This window comes from Notamacropus eugenii, chromosome 2, assembly GCF_028372415.1.
Source record: "Notamacropus eugenii isolate mMacEug1 chromosome 2, mMacEug1.pri_v2, whole genome shotgun sequence".
In the NCBI taxonomy this organism is placed as follows: Eukaryota; Metazoa; Chordata; class Mammalia; order Diprotodontia; family Macropodidae; genus Notamacropus; species Notamacropus eugenii.
In genome coordinates, this window is record NC_092873.1 from 368,355,318 (window position 1) to 368,374,884 (window position 19,567).

At 40.2% G+C, this 19,567-nt stretch overlaps 1 protein-coding gene across 13 annotated transcripts in view; it reads left to right on the forward strand.

The window, feature by feature from the left end:
* The window catches only part of ANKFN1 (ankyrin repeat and fibronectin type III domain containing 1), a 556,807-nt gene that overhangs the window by 498,602 nt on the left and 38,638 nt on the right, over positions 1–19,567 (forward strand). For all 13 annotated transcript variants that reach the window (XM_072646766.1, XM_072646762.1, XM_072646765.1 and 10 more), the window contains 3 exons: positions 2,771–2,986; positions 13,352–13,518; positions 18,480–18,630. In XM_072646766.1, the coding sequence (XP_072502867.1) occupies positions 2,771–2,986; positions 13,352–13,518; positions 18,480–18,630 (534 nt within the window). The remainder of the gene's footprint in view (positions 1–2,770; positions 2,987–13,351; positions 13,519–18,479; positions 18,631–19,567) is intronic.

The following is a 19,567-nucleotide window of genomic DNA, read 5'->3' on the forward strand; positions in this document are numbered from 1 at the left end:
CCATGAAAAAAAAAACAAAAATGAAAAAAAGCCTGTTGTGTTATCCCCAACCCCGCCCTGGCTGAAAGGAGTGAAGAAAGTTTGTGCAAAAACTGAAATGTCATTCAATATTTTTAAAGCACATATTTAAAGTAACTTGGTTAATTTAGAAACATAAAAATGTATTAGCCAAACCTTGGTTTGCTTGAAAAATCACCCTGCTTGGAATATTGTAAAATATTCAGGTAATAATTACAAATTTGTTTCTTTGACAGGAATTAAGAATGTATTGATGATTCTAGTTTTTGCTATTAGAAAGATGAACTTCTGGGAAACTTCTCCCTATATATATTTTTGCCAGCTTATGAAAAGCAGACAAAAAGATGAAAACTGAAAAGATTGGCAATTCAAGTCCTTTGAGGCCTTGTCAGAAAGACAGAAACACATCTGCCAATTTTCATATCAAAAGTTAAAGGCAGGGTCAGCTGGAGGGTTATAACATATATGCATATATATGGATATGTTATATATATATATATGTATATACATATATATATGTATGTGTATGTATGTATGTATATATAAAACACCTCATGCCTGCATCAGAAAGTTGTAATCTGCTACCTATCCTTGGTGTCCTTCCTTTAGAGCTAGAAAGGACCACAGAGATCACCTAATCCAAGGCATCTGTTTTTGCTGATGGAGAATCTGAAGCTCTAGGTCACATAGGTAGTAAGCAACAGACTCGACTTCAGTTCCTCTGATTTCAGACCCAGTTCTTTCCTCTATACTCCAAAAGGACTTCTCTGATATTAGGGGAAGGGAACAAGCATTTGCACAGCATCTACTACTTAGCATAGTGCCAGGTACTTTGTAAATATTATTTCATTAGATCCTCACAATAATCCTTCAAGGTAAGTGCAGTCATGACCCCCGTTTTATAGTAGAGGAAACTAAGGCAAACAGAATAAAGGACTTACTGAGAGTCTCACAGCTAGGAAGTATCCGAGGCCAGATTTGAAACCGGATCTAATTGACTATAGGCCCAGCATTCTATTCACTAGCTGCCTCAACAGAGGCACTAACATAGAAAATTTTAAGTTATTCTTATTAAAGTTTTCCATTGAACAGTTTTTAAATATCATTCTATGCCAGTAAAGGGTTTTTAAAATACATAAACAACTTAGCTTTAACATAATTCTTTAAAAAAAAAAAAGAATTTCCTTAATTCAAACCTTTTCCATTTTCCTTGGGGAAATTCTATCTTCCAAAAATAAATCTTTGTCTGAGTTCTCATATCTCTACTGCTCACTTCCTCCACCTTCTCCATATCACCTCAAATAGAACTCCACCCTCTGATAAAGGGTGATACTGAGTCTATAGCAGGAAGGTGACCTCACAATATCTGAAAGTTATACTTATTTTTCAAGTCCTAATTCAGAGCTTACATAATTTTGATTCTCAATGCTTGTTTAATTTATCGGTCCACTGTGATGTCCAGATTTTTTCCTTACTAGGGGATAATGATTACGGTGGTGGTATCTATCATTATTATTCTGTAGCACTTTAAAGTTTATGAAGCACTTTACATTTGATTTATACAACAATCCAATAGATCCTATTGTTATTCCCATTTTATGGATGAGGAAACTGAGACTTAAAGATTAAGTGACTTGACTATGGTCCCACAGTCAAATCAAGTGAACAAGCATTTATTATGCACTTTCTATATTCAAAATACTATACTATGCATTGGGGATATAAATATAGAGCTGCCAGATGGCATTCATTCCTGCACCCTACCCTAGCTTCAGGTTCCCCTGGGACCTCTTTCTGTCCATGTGCCTCTTGCCCTAGTGGCTTATCTCAGTACTCTTGAAAGAGTTCAAATGCTCTATATACAGGCACATTTCTGGCTAGACCCCAATGCTAGTATCCAAAGGCCTCCCTGTCTGTCTCCTTAAGCCACCATGGGCTAGAAAAAATTACTTTCTGTGATTTTTTTTTCTGCTCTTCCTGATCAAAATTTGGTCTGGTGCATTTTCTAGATCTTTGTGGAGGAGATTTAATTAGAAGTTAGGCTTTACTGCTTCCCCTCACTCAGTCATCTTTTGAACTTGGACTTTCTCAATGGATCGGTTCATTTTGCTAAACTGTTTGGTTTTTTCCTTCTTCTTTATTCTCTGTTATAAAGGATGGCTCTTGAGGTCAGGGGAGGGAGGGAGGAGGAATATACTTGGAAATGAAGGTTATGTAAACAAAAGATATTAATAAAATTTATTTGGAAAAACAAAAGGAACATTATATAGAAGAAACAGCAAGTAATCTAGGTCACTCTGAAAGGACAAGGTGGAGCCACATTGTGAAAGGTTTTATATACCAAAGGGAGGAGTGAGTATTTTATTCTAGAGGCAATAGGGAACCACTGAGGCTTAGTGAATAAAGAGATTGACATAGTTAGACCTTTGCTATGTAAATATCAATCCAGCAGCTATATAGAGAAAGGATAGAAGAGGAAAGAGCCTGATAGTGGGAAGAGATTTACAGGTACTGAGCTGGAATTTTCAACTGCAATTTTTGTGCCTCTTGCTACAATGTGTTCAGGCAGAGGGTGAAGTTGGTCTGCAAGGGCTTCTGTCAAGTATGTTTTGATGATAGCGTCTATCTTTGCATTAAATCTACGTCGGTAGTTTCTGAGAATTATCAAAGAATAACCCTGTGTCTTTCATGACAGCCATAATTTTTCTCTTCACAATTTCGCCTAAGCTATCAATAATACATTCATTTCTAGAATTTACTTGGAACCCACAACTTGGGAAGAGTTTACTACGAGCCCATTAAGGATCGGCATGGAAACATTGTCATAGTCACAATCAGAGAGGTGGAAAGTCTCTATTCATTTTTCAATGGTAAATGGATGCAGATATCAAAGCTACAGAGCCAGAGAAAATCACTGTCAACTCCAGAGGAGCCAACAGCCCTAGACATCTTAGTCATAACTATCCAGGTAATGACTTTTTCTGTTTCCTTGTATGTGTGTAATTTCAAACACTCTTGAACAAAGATAATAATGACAGATCCTATTTGTGTAATGCTCCAGTGAGAGAACACTTCTGAACCTTTTATGCCATTTCATCCTTATGACATGTATTATTATTTCATTATTATCCCCATTTTGCAGATGGGAAAACCAAAAAGGATAAGTTATTTGCCCAAGATCATATAGCCAGTTGAGGATTTGAACCCAAATGTGTCCTGACTCCAAGTACCAAATTAGGTACTACAAGTCTCCAAACTAGGAGACATAGTGTGACCTCAACAGCTGTGTGACCAATCAAATGAAGGATGAAAAAATAGGTCACATCCCACCCTCCCAGCAATGATCTATTATGGGGCTTGTCTCCAACACAACCAAATCTACCTTTATCTCCCAATGTTCCCCAGTTTTCCTTGCTTCCTCTACTATGCAGACTCCTAACCTCTCCTCTTCTGAGCCAGGTGGGCCCATCAGGGTAGTTATCTCCACCCTCAGCATTCCCACCTCTTATCCCCTGGATTACCTTGTGGCTCTGGTGGGCACTCTTCAGAAGATAAACTCTAACAAAAACAGTGATCACTGAATAAGAGTCCTACCTCTCATCTTTTTCTTTTGTTTCAGATAGAACAAGTACCATGAAATGAAAAGGCATGGATGGGTTGTGATCTTCATCACAGAGCTCATCACCTTAGCATTTACCTCAAACTTACCCCTTTTCCAAATTTCCTTATTACTTAAAGGGTATCACTATCCTTCAGTCATCAGGTTCACAACTTTGATATTATCCTCCATCCCTCACATTTTTTCATCCTACATAACCATTCAATTACCAAACATCTCCTTCTCTTCACTTATACAGCCACTACTCTAGTTCAAACTCTTATCCCATCTCACCTTGATGATTTCAAAGAGTTCTAATTGGTCTCCAGCCTCAGGTCAATCCATCGTCCACTCTGCAGCCAAGAGTGATTTTCTTAAATTTCAAGTTTAGCGGCATCATTCCCCCATTCAATAAACTCCAGTGGTTCCCTACTGACAGATCAAATATAGCTTCATCTTTATCTCATGCTTTTAAAAAATGTATATTTTACATAAGATAATAATATAAATATTTGTTATTTTAGCAGCATATGACTATGATGCATAAATAAATATAAGCATACCGTGGGTTGTTCATCCTTGGTATTCAAAGAGGACCAAAATGCATTCACTATGTTGGGATTGAGGTACAATGTGTCCAGTTGCGGCTGATCAGACCAATACAAGTTCAGAAGACTCTGCCACAGTTTGGGGCATAAGTGTATGTATACTCAAAGATGTTTTATTGATAGGGGTAAGCAATCAGAATTCTTTGGAAGTCACTACCCTGTACTAAGAGCTTTAGTAGCTAAATACCAAGAGTCATTTTAATGAGTAGTAGCAAAACAAGTCAGGGTGGGAGGTGGGAGAAGGCACACAACCAGCTCTATATCAAGGACAGAAAACCTGCAGCCAGAATCTTGTAAGGCTAGGAAGGATCCTCATTTATAATGATTAAAAATAATAATAATAAAAGCAGTAATAATGATAGCATTATACATATATGGTACTTTAGGGTTTACAAAGCACTTTATACTTATTTCACTTGATTATCACAAAAGACTTAAAGAGTAACCACTATTATTGTTCTCATTTTGCAAATGAAGAAACTGAGACCAAAAAGTTAAGTGACTCACACAGGGTCACACAGGTAATATTTAAGCAATAATTTGAATTCAGGTTTTCCTAACTCCAAGTCCAGGATTCTATCTACCATGTCAACTAATTTCCTCCCATATCCAGAAGTAAAGAGAATTGACACTGTCTGCATCCCTAAATGACCTTTATTAGGTGATAGTTACCATGCAAAGACAATAACATGACTGCAGCTCCTTTCTTGACCTGTCAGAGGTTAAAATTTAACACATAACAATGGAGTCAGGTAAATGGATAGAGGAGCTACTACTGGCCATTGGAAAATGACATTAAAACAGAACTGGAATAATCTTGGGAATTTCAGTAGAGGAATTACATTGCTTGATAAGCTAAAGAATGTCCAGAGGAGAGCAACCAGAATGGGGAAGATCCTTGTGCCATGTGAAGATCAGGTAAAGGAACTAGGGATGCTGGATGGGGGGGGGGGGGGGAGGACGGTTCATGGTGGCTGTCCTCAAGCATTTGAAAAATTGTCTGGTGAAAAGTTGACTGGGCTTGATTTTCTTGGCAGAACTAGGGATAATGTGTGAAAGTTGTTAAGGTGCAAATTTAGATTTTATGGGAGGGGAAAACATCCAAACAATGAATTATCCAGTAGTGGAGTGGGATGTCTTAGAGTAGGGATGGAGATGGAGGAGAGGGGAGGTAGTAACTTCCTTCTTCATTAGAGACTGGAGATCTTTGAGCATACTCCAGGTGACCAATTGCCAGGTAGGTTGTAGAGGGAGATTTGCCTCAAGTACAGGATGTCCTCATTCACTGATGAGGTTCTCTCCAAAGCTGGGATTTTGTGACTGAACTTGTAACTAGGTAAATAATAGCATGTGTAGGTCAAAAGTAAAGGCATTGATATTTTTCATGTACAAAGTGTCACCTCTTGTCTCTATACCTCTGCCCTGTCCTCTATTCCTGGAATGTTCTCCATCCTCACTTTCCCCTCTTGTAATCTTTGCTTCTTTCAAGACTCAGTTGAACCTCCATTTTATGCAGGAGACCTTTCCTGGTCATCCGTTACTAGGGCCATCCCCTCTTAGGTCCCATTCTATTTATTCTAAATGTATTTTGTATGCTGTCCCTCCTTAAGCTTTAGCTTAGATCTATGGCTACACAGATGAAATAAGGCACAGTTAGTCAACTGATTTTTTTTTTTTTGTCAATAAGGGTTAAGTGACTTGCTCAGGATCACACAGCTAGTAAGTGTCTGAGGCTGAGCGAATCAATCCAGTCAGTCAACAAGCATCTGATATGTGCCTAGTACTGTGCTATCCCCTGGTGACAGAAAAACAAGCTAAAAAGAAACACATTCTCTGCTGTCAAGGAATTTACATTCTAACAAGGGAAGACAACTCATTAAAGGGATATAAAAATCAAGGGGGACATAAGGACAGTCATAATCAGAGCCAGAAGAGGAACTAAGAATAGCTGGTCTGAGGCCAGTCCTCAAAATGAATGTATTAGAAGGAAGTCACTAATAGGAGAAAGTGAGCGATAGTGGAAGGCTGTTACAAAGTAACCGAGTTAATTCCCATCCTCTGGAAATCTCCAACAGTGTTCTGATCTGACACTCACATTTGCGGATCTGCTTCAGTTCATTGCTGAGATAATTTGAAGGTCTGAAGGATGGGAAGTGTACTCTTGGTAGGAGTATGTGCTCTGAAATGTTCTTCCCATAGCAAAAAAGGTTTGCATCAAACACTCCACAGTCTCTCACCCCATTCCTGTGTTTTCTTCATTGCCTCATAACCAGTAATACACATCAGTAAGAAGACAAATGCAATGTGGAGATGCCTTAATAGGAGATGGCCAGAGGCAGGTTTTGGGTGTTGATTGTGTTATTTTTTTTCCCTGTGTGAAGCTTTAAGGGAAACATAATCAATCAACAGGTATTTATTAAGCACTGACCCTATGACAGGAACTATACTAAGCTCTAAGGATAGAAAGAAAGGCAAAAGTCAATCCCTGCCTTCAAGGACTTTATATTCTAATGAAGTATACATACATACATATATGTATACACACATATATATGCACACACATATATACAAATATGTGTATAATATATATTTATCTTCAGTTCTACATAAAGTATAAGGAATACATAGAGGTATATAGAGAGGGAGGTGAAGAAGAAAAGTGAAGGGGGAAGAAATGGAGAAAGAGGGAGAGAGAATATATATGTACACACACACACACACACACACACATAGTAGAGAGAGTATGTGCATATACAGAGAGTGAAGGACAGAGAAAAGGGGAGAAAGAAAAGGAGAGAGAGGGTGGAGGTGGGAAAAAGAGAGAAGGAAAGCAAGCAGAAAGGAGAAGAGAAAGACGGAATGAGAGGAGAGAAAGGGGTGATAGAGAGAAGGAGTGGGGAGGAAGAAAGAGCATACAAAATACATTTAGAATAAATGGAAAGGCACCTAGGAGAGGATGGTCCTAGCAGCTAGGAGAACCGGAAAAGGACTCCTGCATAAAGTAGAGGTTCAGCCGAGTCTTGAAGGAAGCAAAGATTCCAAGAGGTGAAGGTGAGGATAGAGAGCAGTGGAATAGACAGCCAAAGCAAAGTTGTAGAGACGAGAGGTGACGCTTTGTACATGAAAAAAAGCAAATAGACTGGTATAGCTGGATTGTAGAGTGAGGGGAGGGGAAGAAAGAGTCAGAAAACCATAAAAGAATCAAATCTCTAACCTTGGTCCCATTAGCACCACTGGGTCTGCTCTGACCAACAAGCGATCCAGCCCACTAATCTACTTAATCCCTAGCCAAAGGGGTGCCCGGTGTGAGTGTGTGTTTCAATTTTTTGTTTTGTCCTAAGCCCTGACAAGCCATAGTGTGGGCCAGAAAGGCTAATTGGAAAAAAACCAAAGCCTCTAGATTAGATTTTATAGGATTCTGATTCATATAAAATTGATAAAGAAGGCAGAGGAAAACCCCACTAGCTCATTCGCAGATTTCTTTTTCATCATTTATAAACACATGCTCAAGGAAACATTTAAAAAATCATAATCAATTGAGCTTTTACGGGGTGACTAATACACTAATCCCCAAAGGGATAAACTGAGGTCTGGGCTACCTTGGGTTTTCAGTATTGCTCCCAGAAATACCATTCAGGCCCCAGCATGATATAATACCTGGTTTCTGCTAGACTTATTCCATTAAAAATGTGTTACAGGTGCAGAGAAATTCCAATCTGGGCAAAGGTTGTTAGAGAAGGAGACCAAAAATAGAGGCGGGATCAGGTTTCCACCCAGATCCAAGTGGAAAATTTACCCCTGCTGACTGGCACATTCCTGCCTGATGTCGTTTTCTCTCTTCCCCTCTGAACCCTCCCCCCATTTTGCCCCCACCCCTTTACAGGTCATTTTCTTGGGGTATAGAACCACTGGGGAAGGTTTCCAGGCAAGTGTCGGCACTCCTGGAAGTGAGGTACTCATTACGTGGCAAAGGGCCCAGCCAAGGCTCAGATGTCAGCGTGAAGCTGGAGATAAGACCTAGTGACTTCCAAGATCCCAGGCAGGCTGGACAGTCCCCACAGTGCCGAAGATGACTAGTATAAACTGTGCAGTTTGCCCCCACCCTAACATATACACACCCAGAACACTCCCAGGAGGCCCTTAGCTACTTGCTGAGTTTCCTGTTGAAAGTGTCACCAATTGTGGGTTACGTGATGAAACAGAGCTATTCAGGTACCGCAGTCTTCCATGGACTGTTAGTTTGATGCATATATTTCTGAGTTTCATTTTCCACATCTGTAAAATAAGGAGAATACTTGAACCACTTCCCTCCTGGGTTTGTTGTGGTAGAAATTCCCTTCAATTTAACAAGCATTTGTTAAGAACCTATTATGTTCAAAACAGGAGCAGCTAGATGACACAGTGAGTGGATAGGGTGCTGGGCCTAGGGTCAGGAAGACTCATCTTCAAATCTGGCCTCAGATACTTACTAGCTGTGTGACCTGGGCAAGTCACTTAACCCTGTTTTCTCCGTTTCCTCATCTGTAAAATGAGTTGGAGAAGGAAATGACCAACCAATCCAGTAGCTTTGCCAGAAAACCCCAAATGGGGTCAGGAAGAGTCAGACTTGACTGAAATGACTCAACAGCAGCAAAACTGTTCAAGGCATTATGCAAGGTTCTAGAAATAAAAAGTTCCCTACTTACAAAGATCTTAATTCTACTGGACCAATAAGGCAATAGATGCAAATTACTTTGCAAATGATAAAATGCCATGTAAACATCCGTCATGAATATTAGTTATTTTCTCCAAGTCTTTCTTCTTATGTTCTTAAATTGTGGTTATCAAAACTGGATACAATACTTTGATTAGCTAATCTTTCCTGAGGATAATTATATTATCCTAGATTTAGAGCTGACAGGGATCTTAGAGGCCATCAAGTTCAACCCCTCATGTTACATATGAGGAAACTGAGACACAGAGAGGTTAAGTGACTCGTCATGAGTCCCACACATAATAGGTGTGGATTTGTACTTGAGTCTTCCAGATTCTAGACCCAGCACTCCATCTAAACTTCAACTTCCTTTCTCTCTTTTTCCCACACGACACTGTCAGAATCTTCAGCATAGCGCCAGGCACATAGTAGGTGCTAAATAAGTATTGATCGATTGACTGGCTGAGTATACCTGCCTATCTCCCAGGCTTCCAATGCATTCATGATATAACCAAGTCACTAAATATCCCCCCAAACTACCATAAGAACAATGTCCTCAGACCTGCTCTTCCAGGGACAAATCTTTTCTCCCCCTCCCCTGCCATATCCTTCATCCCCTCACCCTCCAGCTTCATCCCAATTGATTTGACCCACTGTGTCCCATTGCTGGTTAAGCTGATCCATTAACTTGCTAAGTCTATCCAACGTACAAGTATTTTTTTTGTTTCATCAAGGATTTTGTCCAGGTTGCGCTGCCTTGATCAAAAGAAATGGCATCAATGATAAGAATTTCAGACAGTAACATGAGATCAGTAAATCTAACCTAAGGGAAATTATAAAAGCAGAGTTTTAGGTTAGATTAGAGGAAGATGGGCTTTTCAGTGACCCTCATACTGCATGACATCATAAACAGCTATAGAATTCATATTTATATAGGCCAGCACTCCTTTCAAAAATAATAATAGTTTACAAGTTTATAGCATGATACCAAACTTACAACAGTCACTAGATTTAAGATCACAAGAATCCTGGTCTTGGATCCATCATATACTGGCTGTGTTACCTTGAGCAAGTCACAGCATTCATCTTTTAAATGGTGATGATGTCTGCCTTATGGAGTTTTTGTAAGGGTCAAAGGGGAGCTCTAGGAAGTATAAAGTGTTACATGAATATATTATTTTAGTATCCTTTCAATTCTATAAGCAAATAGTACCTACAATAATAGCTCGTCATTATTAACACTTGAAGATTGGCAAGACAGTTGGCATATATTAACCCATTTGATTCTCATAAAACCCTGTGAGGTAGGTTCTGGGTATTATTTACATTTTATATGAGGAAATTGAGGCTCAGAGAGGCTTGACCAGGGTGCCATGCAGTGCCTAAGACAGTATTTGAACTCCATCCTGACTCCAAATCCAATGCTCTTTGTACTATGCCATGTTATCTTGCAGAGCACTGATAAGATTGCTTATTTACCCTTTGTTGGTGGTGTTCAGTTGCTTTTCAGTCATGTCCAACTCTTCCTGACCCTATTTGGGGTTTTCTTGGCAAAGATACTGGAATGATTTATCATTTTCTTTTCCATCTCATTTTACAGATGAGAGAACTGAGGCAAAGTGACTCACCCAGGGTGGCACAGCTAGTGTCTGAGGCCAGATTAGAACTCAGCTCTTCTGACTCCAGGTCTGGTGCTCTATCCCCTGCACCACCTAACTGCCCTGTCATGCTAAGCATTTAACAACCAGCCCCCATTAGAGCTGGCTTCAGAACAACATTGGTTAAGTGACTTGTCCAGGATCACACAGCTACTAGGTGTACAGCTCAGAATTGGAAAGATCTTTCTAAATCTAAGCAAAACATGAACTGCACCACCTACATGCCTTTCAAGGATGGAACAAAAAAATGACTAATTGGTAGTTGAAACATAAAATTAATAAGGAGACAGCCAGAGCCTCTGATGAAGCAAAGCCGTCTGACTCAGATGAACTTCATCTTCTGGTCCTGAAAGAACTGGTATATGTTACTGCTTAGCTAATGTCAAGAATCTCTGTTAGATCATGGAGAATGGGAGAAGTACCCCCAGGTTGCATTGACACATTGTCTAGGTGTCAGTGGATTGCATCCTTGCTTCAAGTCAGAAAGACCTGAGTTCAAATCATGATCGAGACATTTCCTAAGGGACCTTGAGTAAATCATTTAATTTCTTGTGGTGAAACTTTCCCAGTTTCTAAAATGAGCCTGATAATAGAGCCTACCTCCTAGGGTTGTTATGAAGAAGAATGAAGATAACATATCCAAAGTGCTTTGCAAACCTTAAAGTGTACATAAATATTAATTATAATTATTGTTCTTTAGTGGGCTCTGTCTTTCCAATTGACTGCAGGCTCTCTCTCTCCAGTAACAGAGACTGCCTTTAGATTTCTTCTATGTAACCTTTCCCCTGCCTCTCCCATGGAGCTCAGTGCACAGAAGTGATTCAATACCTGATTGATGGACACAGACTGACTCCAAGAAGAAATCTCCTTGATGACAAATATCAGTCTTGCCACACATACCTCAAAGAAACATAGACTCTCAGAGCAGAAAAGGATGGACCACATAGGGCATCTAGTCCCACCTAATCCTAGCTCTGAGTCCCTTCTACCATATACCCAACCGGTAGTCCTAGAACTTCTGTTGGAGAAGGGACTCACCACAACCCAAGGTGGCCGATTCTTTTGTCACCACACAAATAACTTAGTATATTGTTCTCCTACCACATATGATTTTGTTGAAATACCAAGAAACAACTGAAATCTGCCTCCCAGTCCTACTTTTTCCCCCAAAGTGAACAGAACAAGTCTAATTCCTCTTTAATTATCTTTTCCCCAAAACCCATCCCAATTCCACATTGTCCTAATATCAAGTGTACCACCAAGTCACTCAGATTTGCAAGCGGAGTATCATCCATGACTTCCCACCCACATGTCCAATTCATTGCTAAGTCTTGTGGCCTCTATATTCCCAGCATCTCTCTTAGGTACCCCTTTCTCTCCTTTGATAGTGCCACCACTCTGCTACGGGCCATTATCACCTCACTCCTGGACCATGGCAACAGCTTGGTGGGTTTCCCCTCCCTCAGGTCTCCCCCTACTCCAATCCTTCTTTTACTCAGGTATCAATGATCCTCCTAATGTACAAGTCTGACCAAGCTGCATTTCTACTCAGTCAACTCCAGTGGCTCCCTGTTGCCCAAAGGATCAAACACAAAATCCTGTTTGACTTTGAAAGCCTTCACAACCTGTCCCTTTCTAGTCTTTCAACTTTACTTATGCTGTAATGTTCTCTACATACTCCTTGATCCTGCTCCACTGGCTTTCTTCCTGTTCTATAGCACATTGCATAGCACTCCATGACTTTTCACTGGCTCTCCCCCGTGCCTGGAATGAGCTTCCTCACTTCCACCTCTTGGTTTTTCTGGCTTCTTTCAATACTCATCTCAAATCCTGCCTTCTGGTATTCTTTCTCCATACCTTCCCTTCCCTCCACCCTAGTTACTTCCCTATGCAATCACTTTCCATTTACCCTGTATACATTTTGTATGTACCTGCCTGTTTCCATGTTATCTCTCCCTTCCTCCCCCCCACCCCACATTAGAATGTGAGCTCCTTGAGAGCAGGGACTGATTTTTTTTTTTTTTTTTGCCATTTTTTGTATTCCCAGCACTTAGCACAGTGCCTGGCACTCAATTAAAACTAATTAATTAATTATTAATTTAATTTTAAAATAATTAATTTAATTATTTATTTAATTAAAGATTTAAATTAATTGAATTACTAAATGCTTTCTAATTGCCATTCTGACTCTTTCATAGGACAATCCTCAAAAAAATGTAAAAACAGCCATCAGATCATTCCAAAGACTACTTGTTTCTTGATTCAACATCCCAGCTCTCCCAATGGATACTCTTACAGTACCATTTCTTAATCCTCCTTTTTACTTCTTCTGACTGTTCTCCAGCTTACTAATGTGTTTCCTAAAGCATGGTTCCCAGAACTGAACACAATATTCCCAGCTTGAACTGATAAGGGCAAAGACGGGTGAAATTCCCACCTATCTCTTTCAGGGAACTGTGACTTTCATGACAGTCTAAGATTTCATTTGCTTTTGTTTTTGCTCAGTCATCAATCCATCAGTCCACATTTACTAAGCGCCTACTATGAGCCAGGCCCTGTGCCACATCACACTACCGACAAATACTGAACTGAAATCTAGCTTTATTTCCCCCATCCTGTACCTGTTGACTTTTTTAACCCAGATGTAAAACTCTACAAGTCCCCAGCGATGATGACAGAGATCTTGATTTCTCAGCCAAATTGCATTAGTGAGCCAACCAATCTGTGACAAGGAGAAAAATCCAAAAATCCTTGTGAAACTTTTTTCTTCCCTCAGGACATCTTGTCCTACCAGAAAAGGAGCCAACAGCGTCTCCCTCCTGGATTATACCTTGGTTACCTGAAACTCTGCAGTTCTGTGGATCAGATCAAAGTCCTTGTCACTCAGAAATTGCCCAACATTCTCTGCCACGTAAAGATCCGAGACAACGGCAATGTTTCCAAGTGAGTTATCTGGAGGGGTTTGGAGGGAGGGAAAGGGGTTCCTTCTGCCAAATCATTCATAGAATTCAATGATTAGTTATTACTGAGATGAATCATTTGTAAAAGGACTTCCCCAGGGCAACATTCAAGTTAGGTCCTCCCTAGACAGCAACAGAGAAGATGCCCTGAGGGCCATGAGAAAATTGCCCACATTCATTGTCTTTTTCCAGGAAAGAGGAAGGATAAGAAGGACAGGAATCCTTTGCAAATGCCCTAGGAGCTTGGCACTGAGGGCATTTACCCTACCATTTTTGAAAATGTTGCCCAGTTCTGGTGACATGAGCCAGCATTACTGCTCGTATCCAATTAAAATTACAGTAATAATTCAGAGCAGTCCTTAGAGAACCTAGACATTTGTCACAGATTTTGTGACTCCAGATTCAGAAATCTTTCCACTATACCATGATGCTCTCTGGTATTGAAGGCAAAAGAATTGAATCATGCTCAATAGAAAAAAAAAAATGAGACAGTGTATAGGTGCCAAAAAATACAGTTTCTACTCTCTATAAAGGCTTTGGGAGGAGTTCAATACTCCACCCTCCATCTCTCCAATCAGAAGGGAGAAGAGGGTAAGGAAGGTGGTGTCACTCAGGGCTTGAGTTAACTGCAGGATGAGGAGATTAGAGGTGATGAGCTTAAGCTGGGAGGAGCGTCTTGTTCCATGGAGTGGAAACCAGGCAGAGTAGCAGATGCGGAGTGGAGTGAGCCATAGGCAATTAAGTTTCTGTGGTCACATAGTTTATTAAATATAGACAAATTGAAAGGAGAACTGTTAAGCCTTCTCATCATGCAATATGCTACCCATTTGGTCCCTCAAAACTTTCTCCAACAGCCTCTTTCCAGCATTCTCTCTTAGGATGTGGGAAGAATCATTCAGAAATACTCACTGTTTACTCCTTCCCCTACCATATGTTAGGGCAAAAATCAAGGGAAGAGGCTCCATATTTAGGACCCACCTATTGTCAGCTCTGCACACTAGAGAGAAACAGGGCAAGAAGACCAGTGACTCCTTGCCTTCTCACTGGTCTGGCAAGAGTAACAATTGTGGCCGATTTTGTCCTATTCTAGTCCCATCAACTATGGTCCCACCCATGACTGTCATAGAATCATAGATTTAGAACAGAAAGGGACAGTAGAGGCCATCTAGATCATATGTCCTCGTTTTATAAATGAGGAACTAAAGCCCAGAGAAATTAAATGATAGTGTGTCCAAGATCACATAGATATTGAGGAGGAGAGTAAGAATTTGAATTCAGATCCTAGGACCCCAAATCCAGCAACCTTTCCTCTGGACCCTACTGCTTCCCATCTGGCTACTCCCACTGCAGCAATGACCTCAAGATAGGTTCCATCATTGGTATGTAGCATCCTGGGTAATTAATGGTCACCCTATGTGCCTGGTCCTCCAGCAGTTCTTTACCTCTGTCTCTGCTGCCAGTGCCCAAAGAGAAAGCCAATTGATATACTATAGCTAAAGTAAGTGCTTCTGTCCAATAATCAATCCCCTGATTTAGGGGCTTCCAGAACAGAGAGCACCCAATCCCCATACCTTTGCCTAAAAGCCCCCAGACACCACTTCCTCCTTCTAATTCTCAGAATAGCCATGCAAGAAGATTTCAGATCTCAAAGGCAACAAGGGGAAGCATCCCATCCAATTCACCCACCCTGTATAAGTTTCACCAACACTGTCCTCTTGAACACCTTCTTCCTGTCAAGAGCATGCATTGAATATAGTCTTAAAGGTGAAAATAGAAAAGCATGGCGATCTTCAGAAGCATCTTGTTATTCTTTTCCCTGATCTCAAACTACAAATGTCACAAGACCTGGGGAAAAATAATAATTTATGGGATAAAAAAGGAAAACATGATAAAATAGAGAGCAGGCCTTGAAGCCAAGAAGACCTGGGTTCTAGTACCACTTCAAATATGTACAGTCTGTGCGACCCTGGGCAAGTCACCTAACCTCCAATTGTCATAGGTAACTCTCTAAGACTGTAAGTTGCCTATCTTAAATGGTTGAAACAGCGCCAATCTGCATTAGTAGAGGGAATTTGCTCAACTGGGGGTTCCCTGCACCAATAAATCATAAGCTCGGTCCCTCCACTCACCCTTCCCTACCCTATGCCCATCCCTATGAAGGTATAGAAGGAGCACCATTTGATTTGCATTCATTCTCCAATGTTAATCCAAACACATTTCCCTTGGTCACTAGTCAGAATGGTTTGCAAAAACCACAAATTGCCTATACCTCTCATGACAATTCTACCATGTCACCATGGTAGACCAATTCTACCATGTTGGTGGATAGTCTGCTAAGTACTTGATGTACCCAGGAAAACTAGATGTTTAGTGACAATTGTACCAATTTGGGGGGAGGAGTCCTTGGAGAGTGGAGGGAATGAGTCTATATCTATGAAGATATCAGTGTAGGGAATTTCATCCATCAATGTCAATAGGTAACTCATCTGTAGTACATCATGCTAATAGGTTTGAAGACTTGTTCATGGTCATACAGCTGATATGTGTTAGAGACAGGATCAATATGCAAAACCCCCTCTCCCTGCTAACTTATATTTTGTTTTAGGCTCCCCAAAAAATAATTTTGATCATTGGAACTTTTGAGTTTTAGAGTTCTGTGTGCCAATCAAATACACCTTATTTTCAGTCTCCCTCACTATTCATAGAAGTCATGAAAGTTCGTTTTCTGAGAGTAATCAGAGGTTAAAGGTATTTGTGACATCTGACAGTAAACTTGAGGTGGGCATGCACACAAATATAGTTTCATTATCATTTGAGTCTTCTTTCTTACTGGAACAAAGGGTACATGTTTCCATATTTCTGTATAGGAATTAGAATAGTATAGTGATTATGAGAATGGAGACTTTGCAAAAGAGGTGATTGGCGAAAAGAAAGTGTGCTTTCTGATTAAAAGTTTATCCAAGGATGGGGAACCTGCAGCCTTACGGCCACATGTGGTCTTCTAGGTCCTTAAGGACAGCCTTTTCACGTAATCCAATTTTGATTCAGTCAAAAGGCCACACTTAAGAACCTAGAAGGCCACATGCGGCCTTAAGGCCGCAGGTTCCCCACCCCTGGTTTATACCATAATTAATTTGGCTCTCTGATCTACAGATTAATGGCCAGGTTGTCATAACCTTTCATAAGGAAATCCCATGTAGGGATTACATATGAGTAGTAAATTTGTCATTACCTCCTTTTCCTTCTTCCTCAGGAAGATCAGGAGGAGGGTTTCCTTTTGGGGATTTTAAGGGCATCTTGTCAGTCCCTGCAACACCAGAAAAGGAAAACAGGGCCAAATGAGAAGGTTTAGAAACTGAGAAATAGGGGTGACTCCCAATACCCCTTCAGTGATCCTTTCCAAGCATCTTTGAACAGAAACATTTGGAGGATAGAGAATAGGATCCTAGATATTGATTTGAAAGGGATCTTAGAGGTCATCTGGTCCTACTCCCTCATTTCATAGATGCCTAGAAGCCCAGAGAGATTAAGTGATTTGCCCATGGTCACAAAGGTAGTAAGTGGCAAAGCTGGAATTTGAGTTTGGGTGTTTTGATTTCAAAACTAGCATCCTCCTCACAGGTTGCCTCCTATGAGCATGAGGATCAGATGTGCTCCCCACCAGCATGACTATTCTTTAACCTTCCCTATTGTGTGACCTTTGTAGACAGACACTCATTGGGAGAAACTGCAAACCAAGCAGAATACAGACAGGACAGAGAGTTTGTCTGTTTATCTGTTTTTCTTTTTTCTTCATTTTTTCAAATATGTATTAACTCTCCTTTTAAAAAAAAAATTCTGCATAGCATACATTTGCTGGTGTTGTTGTTGAGTTGTTTCAGTCACATCCAACTCTCAATGACCCCATATGGGGTTTTCTTGACAGAGATACTAGAGTGGTTTGCCATTTCCTTCTCCAGCTCATTTTATAGATGAGGAAACTGAGGCAAATGGGGTTAAGTGACTTGCCCAGGATCATATAACTAGTAAGTGTCTGAGGCCAGATTTGAACTCAGGCAGATAAGTCTTCCTGACTTCAGGCCATTGAACCACACTTAATGCATCAAAGTGAACTTGCACATGGATGATGTCCAAAACTGTATGTCTTATTCTGAATTTTAAGTACATCACCTCTCTGACAGGAGATGAGAGGCATGATTCTCCTTTAGTCCCCTGCAATCTGTTTTATAATTGCAATCATCAGAGTTTTAAAGTTTTTTAAGGTTGTTTTTCTCTATAATAATGTCATTGTATAAATTATCCTTCTGGTTCTATTTACTTTGCCTCAGATCATAGAGATCTTCTCAGTGTCCTATGAAACTGTTATATAGGCAATTTGTAAGGACTGGTTAGAAGCAAGGCTAGGTTGACCCCTGTTTTCCAACACAAAGTTGCCTATTTGTGATTCCTCTCCTCCCCCCACTTTAAGCATCTGGAAGAGAAAGGAAACCAGAATGGTCTTCATGGTTCCAATGGACCTAGAACTGATTTGCGTCAGCTGGCATTACAACTCTCTGTAGTCTTCCCAATCACCGAACTAACCACCAAATGCCCTGAAGTCAAAGGTAGGGCTTGAGAGCTCTGGAAAGATCTGCAAGTAAAGAGTGATAGTCAAGAAGATAATTTTGAACTATTTTGAAGCTAAGACCTGGGAATGTTCACACATATAAACAAAACCTGCCCCTTCCTAATCACGTTGAGTTGGTAGTGAAAGGGGCCTGAATGAGGGAGATCTAGTTTGGAATGGTCTTTGGGTGGTAAATAGCTCAAGTTACACCTTCACAGATAAGTTTTCACCACCACAAATGAATGATACAAGGTTCTGCACATGTATTACTGTGAGTTCTATGTACTGTGTACTTAACTTTTGTTTTATTTCTAATTTTAACTTGACTCACCATGCAGAGATGAGTGGGAATGGATCCAGAAACTTTCTGTCCCTGAATCTATGGAAAGTATAGCTCATACTTCTGACTGCCCCACTCAGTTGTTCTCCTATGAGCTCCAGATGGCAGTGAAGGCTCTCCTGAAACAGATCAATCTACCTCTACACCAGGTAGTCTGTTTTACAGTATTGATCATCTTTTCACAAAATGTACTCAGGTAACCAGAACAAAAGTAATAGTTGTTTGTATGCTGTCTTGAATAGCATTTACATATCGTTAATGTAATGTCTAAGTGAATAAATGTCTCTATATTCTGTTCCTTTCCTGCTCTCATTAACTCTTACACTACAACCCTTTTCACCCTCCCCTCAAGGTCATCCAATCCCTACTGGGACCAACCCAACCTAAAAAAACAAAACCAAAAAAAGTGATCTGGGTTCTGTCCAAGTGCACTTAGTCTTAACAGCATAGAAGAACCAAAGACTTGTTTGGGGATTCAGATGTATTAGTTCATAGCATACACACATATGCATCTATGCATACATGTTCACATATACATAATGAAAAGCAGAGTCACAGTGAGGAATATTGGTGCCAGAGTCAAGTACCACAAACTAGGCATGGGACAAGCAGCGTAAGATATACTCCCAAAAGTGGAATTGTAAGAAATGTGTAGAGAAGGGGGTGCCAATAAAAGTAACTTACCCCCAACTTATCATCTTTAGGTATCTTCCCATTTTAAATAATTATTGCTGCCAATGAGGCACTAAATTCTCTATTTCTATGCTAAAAATGTACAAATGTCATCATACCCTCTAAATTCAGTATTCTCTAAATTTGATGCCCTGGAATAAAGCCCTAATCACCCCACCCTAAATGCAACTCTTTTAAAAGGTGGTTTTATTTGAAATGGTATGCCTTGGGCTCTTACCTCAGATAGAGTATTTGTTGTTGGAGGGTTCCTGGTCCTGATCCAAATGTAGAAGTTCTATAACTTCTAATATTCAGTCCTCTGCGTTAATGCTTTAAAGATTAAGTTGACTTGGTTTTCCCCATGAAATGTTCACCATCTTCCCTAAAGACAAATCCAAAGGATTGAGCCTATAA